We start from the raw sequence: 26,593 nt of genomic DNA, 5'->3' as shown, positions 1-26,593 counted from the left end.
ATAGACATGTAGCTGGGAACGCTAAAAAGAACTTGGGTGGCCAAACTTAGAGACAAGAAGAGGGGCCCGCCCTTCTTTCTTTCCTACAAGAAATTTTTATAACTAAGGCACAATTTACATACAGTAAGACATGCAATATACCTTAAGTATACAGTTTAGTGAGTTTTTTATTTTGTTTTGTTTTGAGATGGAGTCTCCCTCTCTCGCCTGGGCTGGAGTGCAGTGGCGCAATCTGGGCTCACTGCAACCTCCACCTCCAGGGTTCAAGCAATTCTCATGCCTCAGCCTCTCAAGTAGCTGGGGTTACAGGTGCCCACCACCACACCTGGCTAATGCTTGTATTTTTAGTAGAGACAAGGTTTCACCTTGTTGACCAGGCTGCACTGACCTCGGGTGATCCACCCACTTTGGCCACCCACAGTGCTGGGATTACAGGTGTGAGCCGCTGCGCCTGGCCCTGTTTTCTTTTTGGTTGGTTGGTTGGTATAAAAATACTGAATTTTGTTGATCCACCTGCCTGTTGATGGGCATTTGGGCTGGTGTCAGTTTCGGGCTATTAGGAATCCAGCTGGCTTGAGCGTGGGTGATTGTCACCACCTGTTCTTTGGGGTTAAGAGGACATTGCTTCCTCTGTAACACTTGGGATTGATGTGAACAGGGCCACCACACATGGTCACATACACTGCCCACAGAGGGATGCCTGGCCGAGGAGCAGCGGGCCGACACTAGCTGGGCATGTGTCCCTGGCCATGCCCAGGGGTCACAGCCCATAGACGCCTGTTTCTGGTTTGCACAGAGGTGTCGTGTGGACTGTGGGGCTGGTAGGTGACACAAGGAGAAATCAAGGCATTGCAGTCCCATGGTGAGCCGGGTATGGTGACTCACACCTGTAATCTCAACACTCTGGGAGGTTGAGGCAGGAGAATCACTTGAGCCCAGGGCCCAGGAGTTCTAGACTAGCCTCGGCAACAGAGTGGAACCATGGCTCTACAAAAAAAAAATTCTAACAGAAAAAAAAGTATCCAGGCATGGTGGCATGCACCTATAGTCCCAGCTACTTGGGAGGCTAAAGTAGGAAGATCACTTGAGCCTGGGCAGTGGAGGCTGCAGTGAGCTGTGATCATACCACGGCACTCCAGCCTAGGTGACAGAACGAGACCCAGCCAAAAAAAAAAAAAAATTCCTGCAGTGTTGCTGTAGTGTTCTCTTTTGAGGAGCTTGTCAGTGGCACTGGAGCCCTGGCTCTCCGGGAAGCTCTTTCTGTGGCTCAGGGTAGACCGTTACTCCCCATGGCTCTTTGCCCCTGGGACTCCTGGTCTCCGCTGGAGGCAGGACGAGCAGGGGGTAGGTAGGAGCGTGGGATGTGGAGTCAGGCACATCTCAATTCTTGTCCCAACGACACTTGTCACTGGCAGGGGCACCCTGGGCCAGAGGCTGCTTCCCCACCTGTCAAAGGGCTCCTCATAAGCCCTGAAGGCCATTGAATGGCTCAATGGGATACTGTTTGTGAAGTCCCAGCACAGAGCCTGGCTTTCGGGAAGTGTCAGGGGGTGGCAATGAGGTATATCAGTGGCCTCTTGGTCTGATCACTAAAATAACTTTACTGGGTCGGAGAGCTCTCCCTGAACTTCCAGAATGAAGCGTGGACCCCACATGGTGATACCTCCGGGAAAGAAAGTGGCTGGGAACAGAAAAGCTGGGGCCCAGTACGACCCTGACTTGTATTTTTCAGACCTGTCTTCCTCGCTGGAAGTTTTGTGTGAGTGACACAGAAAACAACCTGGGCTTTGCGCTGGGTCCCATGTTCGTCAAAGCGACCTTCGCCGAGGACAGCAAGAGCATAGTAAGTGACTCCCCCATGGATACAGGGCCATGAGGTCACACTTGCTGTGGCCTTGTGCAGACCTGCCAGTCACACTGCAGCCCATCTTAGGCCTTCCCTGCTCTGGGACAGAGGGTCCTGGGGCCGCAGACTCAATGCAGAGGCCCCACTACCCAGAGCCCTGGGTGATGGGAGTCTCTCATGCCGGCAGCTCTCAGTCCAGCCCCTTCATCTGCACAAGCTCCCGTGAGCCTCACAGCAGCCTGCCAGGCTGGGGCAGCCATCTCCACCTCCAAGGCTGTGAGGGACCCAGAGAGAATGTTGGCAGAGCAGTTTGGCCCAGAGGGTGACATTTTTCTTATCCTGTGGGTGATAGGTTTGTTCTAGACAGGCAGAGAAATACCATGGCACGGTGCTGTGGAAATAGCCAGGCCGAAACTCAGATCCCAGCTTCACCGCTGGCCGGGTGGCCTGGGACAGTTCTTACATCATCTGTAATGTGGAGGCGGGGCCATTCCTACCACAGGGAGAGATTAAATGAGATGCCACACACTCGGTACTGGCATAAAATAAGGGTTCAGCCAGTGGGGGCGGTCACTCTGTTGTTACAATCTTGATGACAAATAGTATTCATTATGTCGATGTCATCTGCAGCCAGTGAGCCAACCCCAATTCAAATCCATTGCAGTGACTGGCCTGTGAGCAGCTGGGCGGGTCTGAGTCGGGGTCTGCTGGCCCCTCTGCTCTTGTTGCTCTACAGCTCTGCCTTCCCATTCTCTAGAACCTTCACCCTTCTGTTTCCGAGCTTGTCTGCTCTTTTGACATGGTCACCCTCAAGAGCACCCGTCCATCTCCAGCCTGAGCATGCACTTCTGAAGCTGCGCCTCGGAACATGAGTACTCTAGATTTTCAAGCTCATTCCATCAGAAAGGAATGGTGTGGTCCAATAAGTCTGGGAGAGGCTGTGTATTCTCCCCTCTCTGGAAGAATCGCAGTACCTATTACCACATTAAAGACTCTGAAAAGTCCGGCGTCAGAGACTTTTCCAACTTTCCTGAAGCTCATCCTGAGCTGATGGGAGCACGGAGCCCTGTGTGCAGAAGGCCAGTCCTGCCTTGCAGCTTTTCATGTTAGGAGCGTGGTTTGGAAAGCACAGCTGGGGCTCTCCTTCTCACCCCAGCCTCATGCTTTGAAAATTGAGTTGAATCTCTGGCCCTGCATCGTTCTTCTGCATGGGGTGCCCATTGCATTTGGAAGAGACCAGTGCCCAGACCTCACTGCTGTGATATGTGTCTCCTCAGGCCACCGAGATTATCCTGGAGATCAAGAAGGCGTTTGAGGAAAGCCTGAGCACCCTGAAGTGGATGGATGAGGAAACCCGAAAATCAGCCAAGGAGAAGGTAAGGCTAGCCAGGCGCTGGGAGTGGGTGCTGTGGCATCCGGCACAGACGGAGGAGGGTCGGGGAAGGAGAGGCCAGTTTGTCCAGGAGCATAGCCTGGATGCTGTCTCACTGGTCTAAGCCTAGCAGGATTCGGGGTCAGCCTCAAGCACATGATCACATGGACATCTGTAGAAGACAGACCTCACTGAGTGCACGGGGGGAAGGTGCAGGGAGACGCAGCACGTCCCGTGGGGCAGGACGAATCCGGCACCGTCCATGGGGTGGAAGTCAGGGAAGACTTCCCTTGGGAAAGTGACATTTAAAGAGAAACCAAAAGGACAAGTAGAAGTTTGACAAGGGGGAAAACCTTTCCAGAAAAAAAACCGTGAAAGCCCAAGGCAGGCAGGGCCTGGGCCTGGTCCCCCTTGGCCCAGACTATGAGCCCAGCAGCCAAGGAGCCGAGGCTGGCCTAGCTGGTGTTGCCGGGCACTCACTTCCTCTGTCTGTCCTGTGCAGGCAGATGCCATCTACAACATGATAGGTTACCCCAACTTCATCATGGACCCCAAGGAGCTGGACAAAGTGTTCAATGATGTGAGTACCTGCTGCCATGCCCCCTTGCATTCCCAAATGCCCCCTTCAGAGAGGGCTGAGGTGGGGCTGGGTCCAGATGGGGTGCTAGAGGCAGCATAGTTGTCAAAACACAAGTGCCTATAGTCCCAGCCACTTGAGGGGCTGAGATGGGAAGATCACTTGTGCTCAAGAAGTCAAGGCTGCAGCAAGCTGTGATTGCGTAACTACACTCCAGCGTGGGTGACAGAGCAAGCCCCTGTCTCAAAAAAAAAAGAGGGATGATGTGGTATGGGGTTTGAGGATGGGTCAGGCATGAGGAAGCCTTTTCTGCTCCTTAATTCGGCTCCTGGGTCAGCTGGAAGCCCTGCCTCCCTGTAGCCACCATCAATCAGGCAGCACCCACCAGTCAGTACAGAACACGTGCTGTGCGCCCCTGGAAATGGTCAGCTCCATTTGATGTGTGGGAAATAATGGAAGAAACAGATCCCAGAAGGTGCAGAGAGAATTGGTGGCCCTCAGACATCAGGGGTGGAACATGAAGTGAAAAACCCTCACACCACCTCTTCCTTCCCTGGTCGTGCCTCCCAGAGTTACCTCCTGTCCCTGTGGTCCCTCCCCAGAAACCCAGAGCTCTGATTTTGACTTTGAAATGCTAATGGGAAAGAAGCAGCATAAACCCATGTGCATTTTTAAGCTTGGTTTGGGCAGCAGGGATAGTTGATAGATCCCTGCTCCTTAGAACTTTTGGCAAATCACTCCGTTAAGTGGACTGTGCTTCTGCCTCAAATGATAAAGTTTTATATCTTCTTCTGATCGAAATACTTGAATTCAGGCATTTCCAAAAAAAAATTTTTTTTAAGACAGGGTTTCCCTCTGTCACCCAGACTGGAGTGTAGTGGTGCTATCTCAGCTCACTGCAACCTCTGCCTCCCAGGTTCAAGTGAGTCTCCTGCCTCAGCCTCCGAGTAGCTGGGATTACAGACGCATGCCACTACCACCCGGCTAATTTTTGTATTTTTAGTAGAGGCTGGGCGGTGGGGGCGGGGCGGAGGTTTCACCATGTTGTCCAGGCTGGTCTTGAACTCCTGACCTCAAATGATCCACCTGCCTCGGCCTCCCAAAGTGCTGGGATTACAGGTATGAGCCACCGCACGCAGCCTGAATTCAGGCATTTAAAAATCTAATAACGTCTCATCATGATTATATTTAGAACCTAAGACTATACAAACTCCTTCTGAGATCATGAGACTCATTCTGCAGCCTTTTTCCTTGAGAGTCATTTCAGATGCTCCAGGGTGTCCTGATGCAAGATCCTTGGGCCCCTGGAGGCATCCCAGACAGAGCCCTGGATCCACTCCTGTCCCTGAGGCTCCAGCATTTTACCAGAGCCAGGGAGAATTTTGCACCTGTCAAGAGCTGAGCGAGCGCAGTGGCTCATGCCTGTAATGCCAACACTTTGGGTGGCCGAGGTCGGGGGACTGCTTGAGCCCAGGAGTATAAGACAAGCCCGGGCAACATAGTGAAACCTCATCTCTACAAAAAAAATTAAAAGTTAACTGGGCAGGGTGGCATGTGCCTATAGTCCCAGCTACTTAAAAGGCTGAGATGGGCACACTTGTGCTCAAGAAGTCAAGGCTGCAAGCAAGCTGTGATTGCACCATTGCACTCCAGTGTGGTCGACAGAGCAAGAACCTGTCTCAAAAAAGAAAAAAGAAAAAAAGCTGGAAGACTGGGCCAAGTAGTGAGAAGGGTGTATAGTGATGCCCTTGACATTTCAGATAAATTTCACTTTACTTACTAGATCTAGAATGGTAGCTACTAGCCACAAGTGGCTATTTAGCTAATTAAAACTTAAATTAGTTCAAATTAAATTTAAAAGCCATACTCGCTACATTAGAAATGCTTAGTAGCAGCCGTGGGTGGTGGCTTACGCCTGTAATCCCAGCACTTTGGGAGGCAAAGGCGGGTGGATCACCTGAGGTCAGGAGTTCGAAACCAGCCTGGCCAATGTGGCAAAACCCCATCTCTACTAAAAATACAAAAATTAGCCAGGCGTGGTGGCTGGTGCCTGTAATACTAGCTACTCAGGGAGGCTGAGGCACAAGAATCACTTAAACCCAGGAGGCAGAGGTTACAGTGAGTCGAGATCGCTCCATTGCACTCTAGCCTGGGCAACAGAATCCGTCTCAAAAAAAAAAAAAAGAATGCTTAAGCGTCTGCCATACTGGACAGCACAGGCATAGAGCATAGAACGTCCATCCTCACAGGAGGTTCTCTTGGGCAACATGGGACATATTTCATGCCTGGGCCCAGGCGCCGCTGTGGGGACATCCTGCAATGCTGTCATTCTATCTGGTGCCCCAGGGTGAAGGCCAAGAGAAGAGCTGACCCTGCAGCCCCAAACCCTGCATTCGGTCTCCAGCCTGCAGATTAACCTCTTAACCACAACAGCGCTTGGCGTCCTGTCTTGGAAGATGCCTGTCACCGAGGGCACATTGTGATTGTGACTCCACTTCCTCTTTTCCAGTACACCGCAGTTCCAGACCTCTATTTTGAGAACGCAATGCGGTTTTTCAACTTCTCATGGAGGGTCACTGCCGACCAGCTCAGGAAAGCCCCCAACAGAGATCAGTGAGTTCCCCCAAGTCCTGCCGGAAAGGTGCCACCTCCCCACCTGTGGGCATACCCTGGGCCGAGCCGGCCTTCATTGCACCCTTACCGTGCACCTGAGCAGCTATCACGAAAGCCGTCTGAAGAGGGGAGGCCGTTGTTATCCCACTTTTCAGATGGTGAAACCAAAGGCAAAAGAAGTGTGGCCCCGCTAGGAGCTGGGATGGGCTTGAGTCTGCCTAGCCTGTTGGCAGGGTGAGCCTGGCCTCTGGAGCTGAGCTGATCTGTCACTCTGTCCCCACTCCACTGCTTTGAGATTTGGAGACTTCATGGCAAAACTCCATCTCCACTAAAAATACAAAAATTAGCTGGGCATGGTGGCCATGCACCTGTAATCCCAGCTATTTAGGGAGGCCGAGGCACGAGAATCACTTAAACCCAGGAGGTGGAGGTTGCAGTGAGCTGAAATTGCGCCACTGCACTCCAGCCTTGACGATAGAGCAAGACTCCATCTCAAAAAAAAAAAAAAAAAAAAAGAAAAGAAAAAGAAATGCTTAGACATTGATTATCAGAAGAATAGGATGGGAGGAGCTGGTTCTCAGGTCCTTATGGCAGTCAAATGTAAGGACCTCTGGGGAGCACCAGACCTCAAGGAGTCCCCGGCAAGGGTGGCTTTCCCACAGTTCCTCACTAGCATGAGTGTGGGGGCGGTCTCAGGATGGGGTGCCCACAAAGGCCTGGGGAAGGTTCTGGATGGGCCTCACAGCTGTGCTTCCTAAAGCTCACTGCACATCAGAGTCCTCTGGGAAACTTTTTCAAAGATACAGCTTCCTCATCGGGCATGGTAGCTCACGCCTATGATCTCAGCACTTTGGGAGGCCAAGGCAGGTGGATCACTTGAGTCCAGGAGTTTGAAACCAGCCATGGTCAACATGGTGAAACTCTGTCTCTACTAAAAATACAAAAATTAGCTGGGTGTGGTGGTGCACACCTGTAGTCCCAGCTACTCAGGAGGCTGAGGCACAAGAATCGCTTGAATCTGGGAGGCGGAGGTTGCAGTGAGCCAAGATCATGCCACTGCACTCCTGCTTGGGCAACAGAGTGAGACCCTGCCTCAAAAAAAAAAAGAAAAAAAAAACCTGTCTCCTCAAAAAAATTAGATGTAGTCAGCCCAGTAGTAGTCTTCAGTCTAAGGTTGTTCCATTCCTTTGTGCAAACGTTTGGGATAAATCTTAGGGAGGGGTGCAATCAACTTCTCTTTGCCTCTGGTGCCCCCTGGTGGAGTAGAGGGGTTAAAAATCTCTTTTCTTCATTTCCAGCCTCCAACCGGCACACCCCCCCAATGCACAAGAAGATGGGCATTTACCTTCAGAACATGGCATAGGCCCGTTGCCAATTTATCTGAAGTATTTTTAACTTAGCTTGAATTTTTTAATTTAAATTTCCTTGCCTACCCATTGAAGTATGTGTGGTTATTTGAATATAATTAGGATGTTTTAAATTCCTCCATATAGCTGGGTCCAGCGGCTCACACCTATAATTCAAACACTTTGAGAGGCCTAGACAGGGAGATATCTTGAGCCCAGGAGTTTGAGAACAGCATGGACAACACCCTGTCTCTACAAAAAATTTAAAAAATCAGCCGGGTGTGTAGTGTGTGTTTAAGTCCAGGACGTTGAGGCTGCAGTGAGCTGCACATGTACCCCTGCACTCCAGCCTGGGCTCCAGAGCAAGATGCTGTCTCTAAAATAAACATATACATAAATAAAGTTGTTGGCCAGGCACTGTGGCCCACACCTGTAATCCCAGTATTGAGAGGCTGAGGTCAGAACTTCAAGACCAATCTGGCCAACATGGTGAAACCCTGTCTCTACTAAAAATATAAAAATTAGCTAGGCATGATGGTACACATCTGTAATCCCAGCTACTTGGAAGGCTGATACAGGAGAGTCACTTGAACCCAGGAGGCAGAGGTTGCAGTGAACAGAGATCACACCACTGCACTCCAGCCTGGGCAACAGAGTGGAACTTCATCTCAAAATAAATAAAGTTCTCAAAATCTTCCCATGGCTGTGGGGCTCACCGGGAGGAGGCAGAATGTCTCTTAGTGGAAATGTCTCCATCTCACTGTACTCCCTACTCACCCTTCCCCTCTGCACCAGAGAAGTCATTGAAATCCCAAATAGTCCATGACTATTCACCATTACTTTCAAAACCTTTTCTGGTCTCAGGATCCTTCTACATTCTTGAAAAAATTATTGGACCTGCCTGGCGCGGTGGCTCAAGCCTGTAATCCCAGCACTTTGGGAGGCCAAGGCGGGTGGATCACGAGGTCGAGAGATCGAGACCATCCTGGTCAATATGGTGAAACCCCGTCTCTACTAAAAATACAAAAAATTAGCTGGGCATGGTGGCTCGTGCCTGTAATCCCAGCTACTTAGGAGGCTGAGGCAGGAGAATTGCCTGAACCCAGGAGGCGGAGGTTGCGGTGAGCCGAGATCGCGCCATTGCACTCCAGCCTGGGTAACGAGTGAAACTCCATCTCAAAAAAAAAAAAAGTTATTGGACCCACAAAAAGGTTTTTCATTTATGTGGGTTAGATTGATTTTTTTTTTTTTTTTTTTTTTTTGAGACAGTCTTGCTCGGTCGCCCATGGTGGAGTGCAATGGCGCAATCTTGACTCACTGCAACCTCTGCCTCTCAGGTTCCAGTGATTCTCCTGCTTCAACCTCCTGAGTAGCTGGGATTACAGGTCCCTGCCACCATGCCCAGCTAATTTTTGTATTTTTAGTAGAGACAGGGTTTCATCATGTTGGCTAGGCTGGTCTTGAACTCCTGACCTCAGGTGATCCACCCTCCTTGGCCTCCCAAAGTGCTGGGATTATAGGTGTGAGCCACCGTACCCAGCCCTGATTTTTATTAAAATTTTATGGACAATAACTATTTTCAAAAAATTAATGAAGAGAGGTATCATTTTACTTTTGGCAAATGTTTTGTATGTCTGACTTAAAGACAGCTGGATTCTCATATCTGATTCTGCAGTCAATCTGTTACCATATGTTGTTATGATATAGAAAGAATTCTTGCCTCACACAAGAATTTTGTTGGGAAAATGAGGGATATTTTAAGTCTTTTCAGGTACTTGTGTATGTTATTCAGCTACTATACGAAAACTCAAAAAGTGATAATTTTTTAAAGGTTAATTGTAATATGGAATCTGAAACCACATCCAGGAACTTTTTTTTCTCTTTTGAGACAGTCTCACTTTATCACCCAGGTGATCTCAGCTCACTGCAGCCTCAGCCTTCCCAGGCTCAGGAGATTCACCCGCCTCAGCCTCCTGAGTAGCTCAGACTACAGGTGTGCACCACTACACCTGGCTAATTTTTGTATTTTTTTTGTACAGATAGGTTTCACCATGTCACCCAGGCTGGAAGTTTTGTAATTTTTTTTGTAAAGATGGGGTTTCACCATGTTGCCCAGGTTGGTCTCAAACTCCTGGGCTCAAGCAATCCTTCCCCCTCAGCCTCCCAAAGTACTAGGATTACAGGCATGAGCCACCATGGCCAGCCTTCATGAACTTTTCCTATTCCATTACACTAAAATCCATTGGTCTCTCTTGCACTTTGAATGGATCTGTTACCCAGGTGTGATTTTGTGACATCATGCATTAGTCATTTGGAAAACAATGGTTCACTGAGTTTTACAGATCTTCCAAATGGTAATACTTTCATTCTGCAATATCAGAAAAAAATTCACATTTGTTAATATCACTGCTGACCTCATGAGAAAAGCCTTTAATTGTTATTGGTAAGCTGTCAAATTTGTGGTAACCAATATAAGTTACACGTGTGAGCCACTGCCCACGTCACAATTATTAATTTCATCACATCTTGACCCCTGAATACAAGTTTTTCAGAACTTTAATTTTTGCCTGAAAAATTCAACATTTAAAAAAATCTCATATTTTTATCATTGGCAACAGATAGCATGAGTTGTTTTCCTTGAGGTGATAAGCTCACTTTATTTATTTTAAAGAAAACATCTGCCAGATATCCAAGTCTGAAATTCTATAGTTTGCCAATCAGCCTAAAAGTACCATCAGGGTTTCATGAAAAAAGCAGAATGCTTTATATGTGGATTTCCCACTGGTCACATGGAATATTAAAAAGTCTTCTGCCAGGTGCAGTGGCTCATACCTGGAATCCCAGCACTTCAGGAGGCTGAGGTGCGAGGATAGCTCAATGAGCCCAGGAATTCAAAACCAGCCTGGGAAACACAGCAAGACTCCACCTCTATAACATTATTTTTTAAAAAACAGGCCAGGCGCGGTGGCTCATGCCTGTAATCCCAGCACTTTGGGAGGCCAAGGTGGGCGATCACGAGGTCAGGAGTTTGAGACCAGCCTGGCCAATATGGTGAAACCCCATCTCTACTAAAAGTACAAAAAATTAGCTGGGCGTGGTGGTGCACGCCTGTAATCCCAGCTACTCTGGAGGCTGAGACAGAAGAATCGCTTGAACCCAGGAGGCGGAGGTTGCAGTGAGCCGAGATTGCACCACTGCACTCCAGCCTGGGCAACAGAGTGAAACTCAAAAAAAAACATCAGCCAGGAATGGTCACAAGTGCCTGTAGTCCCAGCTACCTGAGAGCCTAAGGTGGGAGAATAGCTTGAGCCCAGGAGTTTGAGGCTGTAGTTGATAATGCCACTGCACTCCAGCCTGGGTGACAGAACAAGACCTTGTCTCGTAAAAAAAAAAAAAAAAAAAAAAAGAAAGAAGTATTGTATTCAGGGGTCAAGATGTGATGAAATTAATAATTATGACCAGGGGCAGTGGCTCACGCCTAGAATCCTAGCACTTTGGGAGGCCAAGGTGGACAGGTCACTCGAGGCCAGGAGTTCAAGACCAGCCTGGCCAACATGACGAAATTCTTTCTCTGCTAAAAATATTAAAAATTAGCCATGTGTGATGGCACACACCTGTAATCCCAGCTACTCAGGTGGCTAAGGCAGGAGAATCACTTGAACCTGGGAGGTGTGGGTTGCAGTGAGCTGAGATCACACCACTGCACTCCAGCCTGGGCAACACAGTGAGACTCTGCCTCAAAATAAATAAGTAAATAAATAAGCTACTTCATCAAAGATATTGTAAGTGAAGATGCTAGTGAGGAACTCTGGGCTCAGCAACCACCCCCGCTGCCCTGGATCATGTCAGGTTCCAGCAGTTTTAGCCCCTGTTGCTTTTGCATCATCCATGCAAGTGACACAATGGAAAAGGGAAATCACATCTTAATATTATTATGAAAATAGTTTTGATTTCGGCTGGGTATGGTGGGCTCACCCCTGTGATCCCAGCACTTTGGGAGGCTGAGGTAAGCAGATCACCTGAGTTCAAAACCAGCCTGGCCAACATGGTGAAACCCCATCTCTAGTAAAACTATAAAAATTAGCCAGGTGTGGTGGCGGGCACCTGTAATCACAGCTACTTGGGAGGCTGAGGCAGGAGAATCACTTGAACCTAGGAGGTGGAGGTTGCAATGAGCCAAGGTCACGCCACTGCTTACTCTAGCCTGGGTGACAAGAGTCCCGTCTCAAATAAATAAAATCGTTTCAATTTCATGGATCCCCTAAAAGGATCTTGAGGACCCTCCCACCCAGGTATCAACAGGCCACACTTTTGAGAACTGCTAATAGATACTGTTCAAGCCTTGACAATGGGTAACTTTTCAAAATCTTTTTCTCTTCTTTTCCTTTTTCTTTTTTTTTTTTTTTTTTTTTTTTTTTTTGAGACAGAGTCTTGCTCTGTTGCCCTGGTTGGAGTACAATGGCATAATCTCAGCTCACTACAACGTCTGGCTCCTGAGTTTAAGCAATTCTCGTGCCTTAGCCACCCGAGTAGCTGGGATTACAGGTGTGGGCCACCACGCTTGGCTAATTTTTTTGTATTTTTAGTAGAGACAGGGTTTTGCCATGTTGGCCAAACTGGTCTTGAACTCCTGGCCTCAAGTGATCCGCTCACCTCAGCCTCCCAAAGTGCTGGGATTACAAGCGTGAGCCACTGCTCACTGATGCTTCAAAATCTAATAGTCCTTCCTGCTCTTTGTAAGAGCCTCAGTGTTCCACTGTGTGATAGGATATCATTAATTAACTGATTCCTAATTTGTAGAGTCAGGTGTTTTCTAGTTTTCTTCTAAAAAACAGTTCTTCACCCAGGCACAGTGGCTCACGCCTATAATCCCAGCACTTTGGGAGTCCAAGGCAGGAGGGTGGCTTGAGGCTCAGAAGTTGAAGCTGCAGTGAGCCATGATCACACCACTGCACTCCAGCCTAGACGACAGAGGGAGAGCCTGTCTCAAAACAGTCGGTCCTTCTGTAGATGTCCTTGTACTTGTGTGCACTTGGACCTGGGGTGAGGGAGAGTCCTCATTTTTAAACACCCTTGATTCCAATCCCCAAGCTGCCATTTAGGCATGCTGTCTCCACCTGCCTCCCGCCCTGTGCTGAGGCCTCCCGAACTCGTGTTGCTTGCAGGTGGAGCATGACCCCGCCCATGGTGAACGCCTACTACTCGCCCACCAAGAATGAGATTGTGTTTCCGGCCGGGATCCTGCAGGCACCATTCTACACCCGCTCCTCACCCAAGTAGGCTGCCTCTGCTGCTCCTATCCCAACTCTTTCCCCAGCCCTCAGTGGACTCCCAGTCCAGCTCAGCCCTGTGGCCCATACGACCAAGCCAATCTCACCATGTGATCTTTGCCCCAGTGGTCCGGGTGGCTTGGGATGTCAGAGATGTTGTAGAAGAAGCAACATCCTCACCCACCTTCCTTCCCTCCAGGGGTCTCTGAGATCTGGAAGCCCTGCACAGTGGGTTATTGGGAGCGTCTCATGGAATCAAGAGCCCTACATAAGGGAAATGCCCCTGTGACAATGTTCTAACACAGTCAAAGCCAGGGAGTAGAGAGGGTTAAGGCTGCTGGCTCAGTTTGAATCCCACCTCTGCTATTTGATGATTGTGTGGCCCTTGGCGAAGCAATTGACCCATTCCCAGCCTTGGTTTACTCGAGAATAGAGCTGGTCAGTAATGACCATTGCTAACTCTTTTGGAAAGACTGAAGAGGACAGTTCAGTCTGTAGAGCATCTAGCATAGTGCGTGGTGCCCAGTGGGCACAGCTGACCACACAGACTCTGCCTGGCCTCTGTCTGGCTTCAGGGGCCTCGCTAGAGACTCAGGCCATGACCACACCCCTATCCACACAGAGCCCTGTGGAATGTTGTTATGTCTCCAAGGCCCGGAAGTGAAGGTCACACACCTGGACAAGAGTGAGAGGCCCTCCTCTCAAAGCATCACCTTCTCCTTGTGTCCTCTCCAGGGCCTTAAACTTTGGTGGCATCGGTGTCGTTGTGGGCCACGAGCTGACTCATGCTTTTGATGATCAAGGTACGGGTTCTAGCTGGGCATGATGGCTCATACCTGTAATCTCAGTGCTTTACAAGGAGGATTGCTTGAGGCCAGCCTGGGCAACATAGCAAGATCTCCATCTCTACTAAAAAAAAAAAAAAAAAATTAGGTTAAGCATGGTGGCTCACACCTGTAATCTCAGCACTGTGGGAGGCCAAGGCAGGTGGATCACCTGAGGTCAGGAGTTCAAGACCAGTCTGGCCAACATGGCGAAACTCTGTCTCTGCTAAAAATACAAAAATTACCAGGCATGGAGGCAGTTGCCTATAATCCCAGCTACTCAGGAGGCTAAGGCAGGATTGTTTGAATCTGGGAGGTGGAGGTTGCACTGCTGTACTCCAGCCTGGGGGACAGAGTGAGACTCCGTCTCAAAAAATAAAATAAAATAAAATTTATCTACTAAGAAAGTAAGAATTTAGCCAGGGGTGGTGGCAAAATTTAAATAGTCCCAGCTACTCGGGAGGCTGAGGTGGGAGGCTCACTTGAGCCCAGGAGTTTGAGGCTACAGTGAACTATGATTATGATTGCACCACTGACTGGTACAGGTTCCTTGGTTCCCTTCAGACTGGGCCAATCATCTTCCAGGCCCCACTGCCTCTGCTTCCTGCACCCTTCACTTTTAAGGGCCAGGTGCGGTGGCTGATGCCTGTAATCCCAGCACTTTGGGAGGCTTAGGCGGGCAGATCACCTGAGGTCGAGAGTTCAAGACCAACCTGACTAACATGGAGAAACCTCGTCTCTACTAAAAATACAAAAAATTAGCTGGGCATGGTGGTGCGTGCCTGTAATCCCAGCTACTCAGGAGGCTGAGGCAGGAGAATTGCTTGAACCCGGGAGGTGGAGGTTGCGGTGAGCTGAGATCGCGCCATTGCACTCCAGCCTGGGTAACAAGAGCGAAACTCAGTCTCAAGAGAAAAAAATGGAGCATGATGGTTCCACCCTCCTGTGTTGACTGGGAGGATTATGTGAAACGTGGTAAAGTTCCCTGCCCTCGGAAGTTGTCTGGCACTAGGGGTCCTGTTAGGTTTAACAAGGAGTGCCCGTTTCTCCACTGCTCCAGAGACTTCTCCAGTCCAATTGCAGTCAGGGGAGTTGAAGTCAGTCCCTCCTCCTCAACTAATGTCCAAAATCGTCCTCATGGCCTCCTGCCTTGGGGACTCCCAGGCGGAGATGGAAGAGGCAGAGACGCGTGGCCTGGGCCTGTCTTGTGAGCCGAGGTCAGCCGGCTCTATCTGCCTCTTCCTAGGCATCTGTTACTCAGGGTCAGGGGCCCTCAGCCAGTGTTGAAAACAGGCCTGTAATCCCAGCACTTTGGGAGGCCGAGGTGGGCAGACCACTTGAGGTCAGGAGTTTGAGACCAGCCTAGCCAACATGCTAAGACCCTGCCTCTACTTAAAAAAAAAAAAAAAAAAAAAAATTACAAAAATTAGCCAGGTGTGGTGGCAGGTACCTGTAATCTTGGCTACTCTGGAGGCTGAGGGATGAGAATCACTTGAACCCAGGAGGCAGAGATTGCAGTGAGCCGAGATTGCACCACTGCACTCCAGCCTGGGTGACAGAGTGAGACTCCGTTTCAAAAAAAGAAGAAGAGGAAAGAAAATAAACCAAGCCCTCCTGAGCCTTGGGCCATGCTGGAGCTTTCCCTGGATCTCCCTCCTCCGTCCTCTCCTGCCTCTGACCGGCCACCCCGTCTCCGTCCCTCGGCACTCACAGAGACCTCTCCCAGTGCTGGCTGGACGGTGGGGGTGGACGGGGAACCGCTTCTCACCGGGAGCGGGGAGGAGCCGCCGGTCCCCGCTCTGCCACTCCCTCCTTTGACACGATGCCTCCCTGTGACCCACAGGACGGGAGTATGACAAGGACGGGAACCTCCGGCCGTGGTGGAAGAACTCATCGGTGGAGGCCTTCAAGCGTCAGACCGAGTGCATGGTGGAGCAGTACAGCAACTACAGCGTGAACGGGGAGCCGGTGAACGGGCGGCACACCCTGGGGGAGAACATCGCCGACAACGGGGGCCTCAAGGCGGCCTACCGGGTGAGAGCCCTTCTCCCCACACGTGCCCAGGCCCAGGCCTGGCTCCCTCCAGAGGCCTGTCCGTAGAGGATCGTCAGGACAGCTGGGGCCGGCGCCGCAGCCCCGCCCACTTCCATTTCCTCTTCCGAGAAAGGGGTGCTGGTGAGGACCAATTGAGAGGCTGACTGTGGAGGCCTCGGGCACAGCACTTGGTACCAGAAGGCTTTGTGCTCTGAGTCTGGCCTGACAGGGACACAGGAAGGGGCTCGGGCTGCACCCGCCTGAAGAGCCTGCCTGTTCCCACCTTTGCAGGGGAAGTCACCACCAAGTCAGTCGGCAGTGGGTCTGGGAGGCTTCTGGGGACCAAGCCGCCAGGGCAAGGAACGCTGGTCGTGGGGCCCTGGAGGTTCAAGTCCTGGCCCTGGAGGGTTCCGGGTTCAAGTCCTGGCCCTGGAGTTCAAGTCCTGGCCCTGGAGGAAGTCACTGAACCTCCTTGAGCTACTACCTGCGTTATTGGGTTGTTGGGAAGATAAGACAACTTGGACACAGCCTGACCCAGAGAGGCCCTCGGAGATGTCCGCCGAGACAGCTGTGAGAGGTAACAGGCCACGAGAGAAAACAGCAGGCATCTGTCGGAGAGATTCAGACAGGACTTCCTCCCAACCACGGCAGTAAGAGCAGAAATCCATAGAGCCGTCATTTATTGAAGCCTTATTTAAGTGCCAGGCTTGGAGTATTCCCAGCAGCTTTATAAAATCCCCATTTTGCAGATAAGCAAACTGAGCCCAGAAACAGTGGATAGGTTGCTTAAAGTTCACGAGTCAATGACAGTGCATTGAGAATCTTCTACCCAGCAGTGCTGTGTTTGAAGCTCATCCTGCTCTCGACAAGCCTACACTCTTAGTGGTAGCTAGCAGGGGAGAGAGGCAAATAAATACATAATACATCTGTAAAGATAATGTCAGCTATTGATAAAGTGATAAATATAAACTAGGGCTCAGTAATGAGGAATAATGGGGGGACGCTGGCCACGGCAGGCCTTCTGGGAGGTATGACATTTGCACTGAGACCTAAATGATGAGGAAGAGCCTAGGAAAAGCTGGGGACATGGTCTCAGCAAAAGGAAAAGCAAGTGTGGAGGCCATGGAGTAGACACAAGCCTGGCATATCCAAGGATGAGAAGAAGGGCGGGACAGAGTGGAGGGAGTGCAGAGACTAGAGCACTCCAGGCCTCCGTCAGCTGAGAGGGGAGCTTGGGTTTTACTCTGGTTATGATAGACACAACAGAGTTTTTAAATAGAGGAATGACTTGATTAAACTCATCCTTTAAAACAGGGGTCGGCTGGGCATGGTGGCTCACGCCTGTAATCCCAGCACTTTGGGAGGCCGAGGTCGGTGGATCACTTAAGGCCAGGAGTTCAAGTCTAGACTGGCCAACATGGTAAAACCTTGTCTCTAGTAAAAATATAAAAATTAGCTACTTGGGGCCGGGCGCGGTGGCTCAAGCCTGTAATCCCAGCACTTTGGGAGGCCGAGGCGGGTGGATCACGAGGTCGAGAGATCGAGACCAACCTGGTCAACATGGTGAAACCCCGTCTCTACTAAAAATACAAAAAATTAGCCGGGCATGGTGGTGCGTGCCTGTAATCCCAGCTACTCAGGAGGCTGAGGCAGGAGAATTGCCTGAACCCAGGAGGCGGAGGTTGCAGTGAGCCGAGATCGCGCCATTGCACTCCAGCCTGGGTAACAAGAGGAAAACTCCGTCTCAAAAAAAAAAAAAAAAAAATTAGCTACTTGGGAGGCTGAGGCATGAGAATCACTTAAACCTGGGAGGCAGAGGTTGCAGTAAGCTGAGATTGTGCCACTGCACTCCAGCCTGGGTGACAGAGCAAGACTGTGTCTCAAATACATAAATAAAAATAAAACAAGAAGGCCGGGTGCGGTGGCTCACGCCTGTAATCCCAGCACTTTGGGAGGCCGAGGCGGGTGGATCACGAAGTCAAGAGATCGAGACCATCCTGGTCAACATGGTGAAACCCCGTCTCTACTAAAAATACAAAAATTAGCTGGGCATGGTGGCACACGCCTGTAGTCCCAGCTACTCGGGAGGCTGAGGCAGGAGAATTGCTTGAACCCAGGAGACGGAGGTTGCGGTGAGCCGAGATCGCGCCATTGCACTCCAGCCTGGGTAAGAAGAGCGGAACTCCATCTCAAAAAAATAAATAAATAACAAATAAAAAATAGGCCGGGTGCGGTGGCTCAAGCCTGTAATCCCAGCACTTTGGGAGGCCAAGGCGGGTGGATCACGAGGTCAAGAGATCGAGACCATCCTGGTCAACATGGTGAAACCCCGTTGCTACTAAAATACAAAAAAAATTAGCTGGGCATAGTGGCGTGTGCCTGTAATCCCAACTACTCAGGAGGCTGAGGCAGGAGAATTGCCTGAACCCAGGAGGCGGAGGTTGCAGTGAGCCGAGATCGCGCCATTGCACTCCAGCCTGGGTAACAAGAGCGAAACTCCGTCTCAAAAAAAATAAATAAATAAAAATAAAAAAATAATAAAAAATAAAACAAGAGTTGGCTGGGTGCCATGGCTCACACCAGTAATCCCAGCACTTTGGGAAGCCGAGGTAGGTGGATCACTTGAGCTTGACTTCAAGACCAGCCTGGGCAACATAGTAAAACCTCGTCTCTACCAAAAATACAAAAAATATTAGCTGAGCATGGTGGCACACATCTGTGGTCCTAGTCAGGAGGCTGAGGTGAGAGGATCGCTTGAGCCTGGGAGGTGGAGGTTGCAGAGAGCCGAGATTGTGCCAGTGCACTCCAGCCTGGGTGACAGAGTGAGACCCTGTCTCCAAAAAAAAAAAAAAAAACGAGTCACTACAGCCCATGGGCCAAATACAGCTGTGAGCCTGTTTTTGCAAGTGAAGTTTCTTGGGGTTGCAGCTGGCTCCATTTGTTTCTACGTCTGTGGCTGCTTTTCTTTTTCTTTTTCTTTTTTTTTTTTTTGAGACAGGTATCACTCTGTTGCCCAGGCTGGAGTGCAGTGGTGATCTCTCAGCTCACTGCAACCTCCACCTCCAGAGTTCAAGTGATTCTCCTGCCTCAGCCTCCCAAGTAGCTGGGATTACAGGCAGGCACATACCACCACACCCAGCTAATTTTTGTATTTTTAGCAGAGACAGGGTTTCACCATATTGGCCAGGCTGGTCTCAAACTCCTGCCCTCAGGTGATCTGCTTGCCTCAGTCTCCGAAAGTGCTGGGATTACAGGCGTGAGCCACCACACCTGGCCTGTGGCTGCTTTCATGCTGCAGTAGCAGAATTGAATCATTGCAATGGTGACCAGTAGCCCACAAATCCCAATGCACTCACCCTCTGGCCCTCCACAGAAAAGGTTTGCCAGCACCTGCCTCCTGAGGGTCACTGAAGTTGCTTTGCCCAGGCAGGGTATGGAATTGAATCAGCCTAAGTCAGAAGACTGATTAGAAAGCTGCTGTGAGTTTGTCCAGGCAAGAGACGGGGTAGACCCATGGGAACGGGGAGCAGCAGTCAGTGTTTGGTCTGAGAAAAAGAGAAGAATTGAAGAAGCATTCTGGGTTTGGGGCCTGGGACAATGGATGGTGGTACCATTGACTGTGATGGGGAATGTGTGTGTGTGTGTCTGTGTATGTGTCCTGATGATGGATAGTGGTACCATTGACTGTGTTAGGAAAAGAAGTGTGTGTGTGTGTGTGTGTGTGTGTGTGTGTGTGTGTCTGTATGTGTCTCTGTGTATGTCTCTGTGTGTGTGTATGTCTGTATGTGTCTCTGGGTGTGTGTCTCCGTATGTGTGTGTGTGTCTGTATCTGTGTGTGTGTCTGTGTGTGTATCTGTGTCTGTGTCTGTGTGTATCTCTGTGTGTGTGTGTGTGTGTATGTGTGGGTCCTGTCGTTCTATTTGTACCCTGTTAAGTTTGAGCTGCATCTTGGCTGTCCAGCTTGCACAGTTGAATATACACCTCAGGGAAGAGGCTGGAGCTGAAGGTATAAATGTGAGAGCCATCAATGCATAGAAGGTATTTGAAGCCATAGGGCTGAATGAGGGCAGATCAAGAAGAGGGCTTCCCCAGGCTGAGCCCAGGCCCAGATCCCCAGAAACTGGTCCCTGCCCCAACATGGGGGAGCTCCCTGAGACCTCCATACCTGTCCCCTCCTTTACCACCTGCCATGGGAACCCTGAGCTTTGGTGTCTCTCCTCCCAGGCCTACCAGAACTGGGTGAAGAAGAACGGGGCTGAGCAGACGCTGCCCACACTGGGCCTCACCAATAACCAGCTCTTCTTCCTGGGCTTTGCACAGGTGAGTCCATTAGGAAAACATGCCACTCATGGTACATGCTGCCATCTCGATGTTACAGGAGCCCAGAGAGCCAAAAGGCAAGTTCCCCACAGATTGAGAACATCCTAACTCACTGGACTGTGCACAGCCTATCTGCCCTGTCATTAGAGAGACGCACAGAAGGGCCAGGAGTACTAAAGAAGGGATTCCTGGATCTGGTGAATGAGAGGATGAGGTGACCATTCAGGGCCCTTCTGGCTCGAGGGTTCTAGTTCTAGAAATTGCTTTTTTTTTTGAGATGGAGTTACACTCTTGTTGCCCAGGCTGGAGTACAACGGCATGGTCTCGGCTCACTGCAACCTCCGCCTTCTGGGTTCAAGCGATTCTCCTGTCTCAGCCTCCTGAGTAGCTGGAATTACAGGCACCCACCACCACCCCTGGCTAATTTTTGTATTTTTAGTAGAGACAGCGTTTCACCATGTTGACCAGGCTGGTCTCAAACTCCTGACCTCAGGTGATCTGCCCACCTCAGCCTCCCAAAGTGCTGGGATGACAAGCGTGAGCCACTGTGCCTGGCCGAGATTTCTTAAACTTAAGATGCCCAGCCAGGCACAGTGGCTCACACCTGTAATCGCAGCACTTTGGGCAGCCAGGACAAGCAGATCACCTGAGATCAGGAGTTTGAGACCAGCCTGGTCAACATAGCGAAACCCCTTCTCTATGAAAAAATACAAAAAAAAAAAAAAAAAAAAAAATAGCCAGGTGTGGTGGTGGCTGCCTGTAGTCCCAGCTACTCAGGAGGCTGAGGCACAAGAATCACTTGAACCCGGGAGGCAGAGATTGCAGTGAACCAAGATTATACCACTACACTCCAGCCTGAGAGACATAGCAAGATTCTGTCTCAAAAAAAAAACAAAAAAACAAAAAACAAAACGATGCCCCGGGTCATCCCTTTAGTCGGCATTCAGCTGGTAGCCTCTGCTGGCACTCAGAGCTACCAGGCCGTTAGACAATTTGTTCTGCCCAGGAAATGAGACATCTGGACTAGATCCAGGCTTTTCCAACTGGTGTTTGGACATAGTCCTTTGTTCAGATGGAATCAAATGCAGGCGCCTCAGATAGAGATGCTGCACTGGCCAGAGGAGAACAGTTTGGAGACAGCTATGTTAGAGGCCGTGGGCGTAGGGGTGGCAGACGCCCACCCTACACAGCCCACTCTCTCTTCGCGACCCACTCAGGGAGCCCTCCTGACTCCCTGGGATCTCAGGATCAGGTGGAGGCTCATTCCCCTGCTATTGTATTTTCTGGGTTTTGTTTTTTTGGAGACAGATTCTCCCTCTGTCACCCGGGCTGGAGTGCAGTGGTACGATCTCGGCTCACCGCAACCTCCGCATCCTGGGTTCAAGCAATTCTCCTGCCTCAGCCTCCCAGGTAGCTGGGATTATAGGCATGCACCACCACGCCCAACTAATTTTTGTATTTTTAGCAGAGATGGGTTTCTCCATGTTGGCCAGGCTGGTCTTGAACACCTGGTCTCAAAACAATCCACCCGCCTTAGCCTGCCAAAGTGCTGGGATTATAGGCATGTGCCACCACGCCCAGCCTTGTTTTATATTTTGAGACAGGATCCCACTCTGTCACCCAGGCTGGAATGCAGTGGCACAATCTCAGCTCACTGCAGCCTCAACTTTCCCAATGCAGTGATCCTCCCACCTCAGCCTCCCCAGGAACTGGGACCATAGGCACACACCACCACATCCGGTTAATGGGTATTTTTAAAATTTTTTGTAGAGATGGGGTCTTGCCATGTTCCCCAAGCTGGTCATGAACTCCTGGGCTCAAGAAGCCCTCCCACCTTGGCTCCCAAAGTGCTGGGATTACAGGTGTGAGCCACTGCGCCTGGCTTCCCCTGCTATTGTAATCGGGGCAATGTGGCAGCCCCAGGACCCCGCAGTGACCCTGACCTCTCCCTGTTGCCCTTCAAAGGTCTGGTGCTCCGTCCGCACACCTGAGAGCTCCCACGAAGGCCTCATCACGGATCCCCACAGCCCCTCTCGCTTCCGGGTCATCGGCTCCCTCTCCAATTCCAAGGAGTTCTCAGAACACTTCCGCTGTCCATCTGGCTCACCCATGAACCCTCCTCACAAATGCGAAGTCTGGTAAGGATGAAGCGGAGACAGCCAAGATGGAGGGGCTGAGGATGAGCCCCCCCCGTCCAGCCTCCAGGGCATCACTCAGCCCGCTTGGCCACCCAGGGCCCTGCTTCCCCGCACTGGAGGGTTTTCAGCCAGAATGGAGCCCATAGTGTTGGCTCCCAACATGACCCTCAATCTGATCCCCTTTGAAGACACGGACATCCCAGGCACACACGTGCACCACCTTCAGCGGGCATTCGGGTGTCAGGCTGGTGGCCCCATGCTGACAAGCACCAGATACACCACAAATACCACTGTGTCAAATGCTTTCAAGATATATTTTTGGGGAAACTATTTTTTAAACATGTGGAATACACTGGAAATCTTCAGGGAAAAATGCGTTTAAAACACTTTTTTTTTAAGGAAAGAATTGGTATATTTATTATGTTCTGTTTTTCTAATAACCTGTGGACAAGGGAAACCCCGCTGACTTATCCCTCTCTTCCCCACTCACTGTGAGGCTGGGCTGAGGCAGGGACCCCTGGGCCACAGAGCAAGTCTCCGAATCGGAGAGCTGCCTCCGCACTTGGGATGTGTGATTTCAGCTCCTGTCACTTCATGTGGAGGCATGGAGACCAGTAGAGGTGTGGAGGCCAGGCAGAGGGAGGAGCCAGCTCTGGGGGCCCAGCTCGTGGGCACTGCCCCTTCAGCTAGCCTGCCCCTGTCCCGACTCCAACAGTGGGAGCCCTAGCAGGGAAGTTCTGATCCCCAAAGCCGCAGCAGGGGACTGATGGCTATGGCAGAATGAGGCCAAGTCAGGACCCTCAAAAACTACCTGGAAGCACCAAGCACCCTGAATCCAGACTGCAGGAGCCCTGCGGGGTGAGACTCCATCGGAGATACACTGCTGGCCATAGGTGTCCCCCTCTCGGCCCCACATTTTCGGGCTGTCCCATGTCCATCTCAGGGGCCAGTTACCTCTCTGCAGCAGTCCCCCAGCCCCGCCACGCCAGGGTCTGTCTGGCCAACCCTCTTCCCCAGAGAAAGGAGAAAAGAGAAGACAGGCCAGGTGTGGTTGTTCACTCCTGTGATCGCAGCCCTGTGGGAGGCTGAGACGGGTGGATCACTTGAGGTCAGGAGTTTGAGACCAGCCTGGCCAACGTGGTGAAACCCCATCTCTGCTAAAAATACAAAAAAATTAGCCAGGAATGGTGGTGGGCGCCTGTCATTCCAGCTACTCAGGAGGCTGAGGCAAGAGAATTGCTTGAACTCAGGAGGCAGAGGTTGCAGTGAGCTGAGGTTGTGCCACTGCACTCCAGCCTGGGCGACAGAGCGAGAGTCCGCCTCAAAAAAAAAAAAGAAAAAAGAAAACAGCTCTCACCTCCCGCAGGACCTAAATCTTCCCTCTGAACACCATCGTCCGTCACATGGCTGGGCCTGGCTCCTAGGACTGGTCCTCTAGTGCCTTATCTGAGGCTGCAGCCCCCAGTCTCCACCCCCAGGAGGCAGCCCCTGCCCCAGATGCCCCTTGGCTCCTCAGTGCAGCCCCCAGGTGTCCTGATGGAAACACAGGCCGTAGCCCCATTCCCCCAGTGCCTGCAGGGCTGCCCCCCACGGCTGCCCATGAGCTCTGGCCTGCAGGTCTGTGACACCGGGCTTCGGGAGGCTGTGGAACCACTGGACTCATCCTGGGCTGCCTGCCATCCACATCCACCCCTGGGTTGAATCAAGACACTGCTTGTAGCTAGTGGATGGACTCTCCGTTGAGGGATGCTTTTAGCCAGGGGATGTTGTAAGGGGAAGTTTCCTCAACCCGCTCTGGCCTGTGGCGTCAGTCCCCTCCCTGCAACACAGCTTCTCCAACAGCAGATTCATGGGCTCCACCAAGTGGAAGCACCTGGAGCGGCCGCTGCCGTCCAGTGGGAAAGCCAGGCCCCGGGACGGAGGCAGGGGCGGTACGTGCCCTCCACAGCTGAGGTTTTCCCACCTCAGCAGCCCAGGCCCCCTGACCCAGCCCTGCCTGGACAGTACCCTCCCCTCACCTGAGAAGCTGGAATCCTCCTGCCCAAGAGGAAGCAGACAGCACAGGGACAGCCCTGCCACCTTGGGGTCGGCCTCCAAGTTGGTGCAGGGTGTCGAGAGTGGATTCCAGAGGGAGGTCCTGGTCCCAGCACGCGGCAGTCCTGGTAGCTCTGCAGAGGAGACAGGAACCCGAGAAGGCGCTGGAGCAGGAGCAGGAGCTGGCTGCTGTGTCCTTGCCACATGGAGGCGGGCTTCTTCCAGCCATGGCGTCCCCTGCCTCCCCTCCGTAAGCCCTCTGCCTTCCGCGTGGAGGGAGGAGGTCCTGCAGCATCAGCACCATGGGCTTGGAGTCCCTGGACAGAGGCAGGTGTTCCGGGGCCGGGGGTGCAACCTGAGGGAATGGAGACTGCACTCATGGCTCAGGTCTGCTGGGGCTGACAGGGAGTGGGGAGAGAAGAGGGCTCAGGCCCAGCAGGGATGGGCGCCCCGCCACTGCCACTACCCGCTCGAGAGCTTTAAGGAAGATAAAGTGAGACCCCTCCCCTTAGGCCAGCTTCTCTGTGGGTGCGTGGACATGGGGTTGGGAGCTGGGAATCTATTTTTTGTATTATGATGTTTTGTGCTACTGTAGTTTTGATGTGGCACTATTGTAATTGAAATAAAGTACTTGTACAGAGGGCCATGTGTCTGGGTATCTGTCCTCCCAGGGTGCTGTATGTCCTGTGAGGCTGACACAGGGTTGCCCACCCTAGCCTCTAAAGGGCTGGGTGCTCCTGCCCCCAAGAGCAGGAGCCTTGGACCCTGACAAACGCCAGAAGGTTACTCACTACCTGTGCCCCCGGCCCACACTTTCTTCACCCACAATTGCGTGAGCACCCCCTGCTGGTGAGAATAATGCACATCACCAGCTGGGTCCAAGAGGCCTCCTGGTAAAAATAATTTTTCCATTATCTTCGAGCAAGGGAGTTTCCAGGTCTCAGATGCTTGTGCAGGGAAGGCAGTAGGGAGAGTCAAAGAAAGGTTCAGGGGGCGCTGGGTGCGGTGACTCGCGCCTGTAATCCCAGCACTTTGGGAGGCTAAGGCATGTGGATCACCTGAGGTCAGCAGTTTGAGACCAGCCTGACCAACGTGGTGAAACCCCGGCTCTACTAAAAATACAAAAATTAGCCCGGTGATGGTGCACACCTGTAATCCCAGCTACTCAGGAGGCTGAGGTGGGAGAATCACTTGAACCTGGGATGCGGAGGTTGCAGTCAGCTGAGATCGCACCACTGGACTCCAGCCTCGGTGACAGGGTGAGAGTCCATCTCAAAAAAAGAAAGAAAAAGCAGGGCATGTTGGCTTACGCCTGTAGTCCCAGCACTTTGGGAGGCTGAGACAGGTGGATCACTTGAAGTCAGGAGTTTGAGACCATCCTGGCCAACATGGTGAAACCCCATCTCTACTAAAAATACAAAAATTAGCTGGTCTCGGTGGTGCGCGCCTGTAATCCCAGCTACTCAGGAGGCTGAGGCAGGAGAATCACTTGAATCTGGGAGGTGGAGGTTGAAGTGAGCCAAGATCGTGCCACTGTGCTTCAGCCTTGGTCACAGAGCAAGACTCCGTCCCAAAAAAAAAAAAAAAAAGAGTTCAAGGAAGAGTCCCTGATGTACAGTGTGCCTCCTGGAGTTTGCCTATGATCTTCGCTCTGCCTGTAATGTTCTTGCCTGATACACTCCTACCCAACCATGAAAGCCCAGCTCAGCATCTCCTCCTCCTAGGAGGAGGAGAAGCCCTTCCTAATCTCCAAGACAGTATCAGGAAACGCGCAGGCTTCCTTCTGCTATCAGAGTGTATGAGTTTGCTATGGCCACGCTAACAAAGTACCACAGACGGAGGCTTGCACAACAGGAATGTGTGGGTCTCAGTTCTGGAGGCTCCAAGTCCAAGATGAAGGTGTTGGCAACACTGACTCCTGAAGGCTGTGAGGAAGACTCGCTTCAGGCCCTCCTGGCTTCTGGCGACCTTTGGTGCTCCTTGGCTTGTAAAAGTATCAGCCGACCTCTGCCTTCATCTTCATATGATGTTCTCCCTGCATGCGTGTCCATCTCTGTCCAAATTTCTCCCTTTTATGAAGACACCAGTCATACTGGATTAGGGCCAACCCTGATGACCTCATTTTAGCTAATTACATCAGCAATGACCATAATTTTTTTTTTTTTTTTTTTTTTTTTTAGATGGAGTCTCACTCTGTAGCCCAGTGGTGTGGTGCAGTC

General features: G+C 51.2%; 1 protein-coding gene across 5 annotated transcripts in view; it reads left to right on the top strand.

Moving 5' to 3' along the window:
- Positions 1 to 25,016, top strand: part of ECE1 (endothelin converting enzyme 1) — a 132,185-nt gene extending 107,169 nt beyond the window's left edge. For all 5 annotated transcript variants that reach the window (XM_010345483.3, XM_010345484.3, XM_074380230.1 and 2 more), the window contains 9 exons: positions 1,733 to 1,843; positions 3,124 to 3,222; positions 3,721 to 3,798; positions 6,305 to 6,408; positions 12,920 to 13,030; positions 13,760 to 13,827; positions 15,692 to 15,882; positions 20,107 to 20,202; positions 22,168 to 25,016. In XM_010345483.3, coding sequence (XP_010343785.1) covers positions 1,733 to 1,843; positions 3,124 to 3,222; positions 3,721 to 3,798; positions 6,305 to 6,408; positions 12,920 to 13,030; positions 13,760 to 13,827; positions 15,692 to 15,882; positions 20,107 to 20,202; positions 22,168 to 22,344 — 1,035 coding nt within the window. In that variant the 3' untranslated portion in view covers positions 22,345 to 25,016. The remainder of the gene's footprint in view (positions 1 to 1,732; positions 1,844 to 3,123; positions 3,223 to 3,720; positions 3,799 to 6,304; positions 6,409 to 12,919; positions 13,031 to 13,759; positions 13,828 to 15,691; positions 15,883 to 20,106; positions 20,203 to 22,167) is intronic.
- Positions 25,017 to 26,593: the final 1,577 nt, after the last annotated feature.

This window comes from Saimiri boliviensis, chromosome 11, assembly GCF_048565385.1.
Source record: "Saimiri boliviensis isolate mSaiBol1 chromosome 11, mSaiBol1.pri, whole genome shotgun sequence".
Taxonomy (NCBI): domain Eukaryota; kingdom Metazoa; phylum Chordata; class Mammalia; order Primates; family Cebidae; genus Saimiri; species Saimiri boliviensis.
The sequence above is the reverse complement of the archived record's forward strand: the minus strand, read 5'-3'. Positions and strand labels throughout refer to the sequence as shown.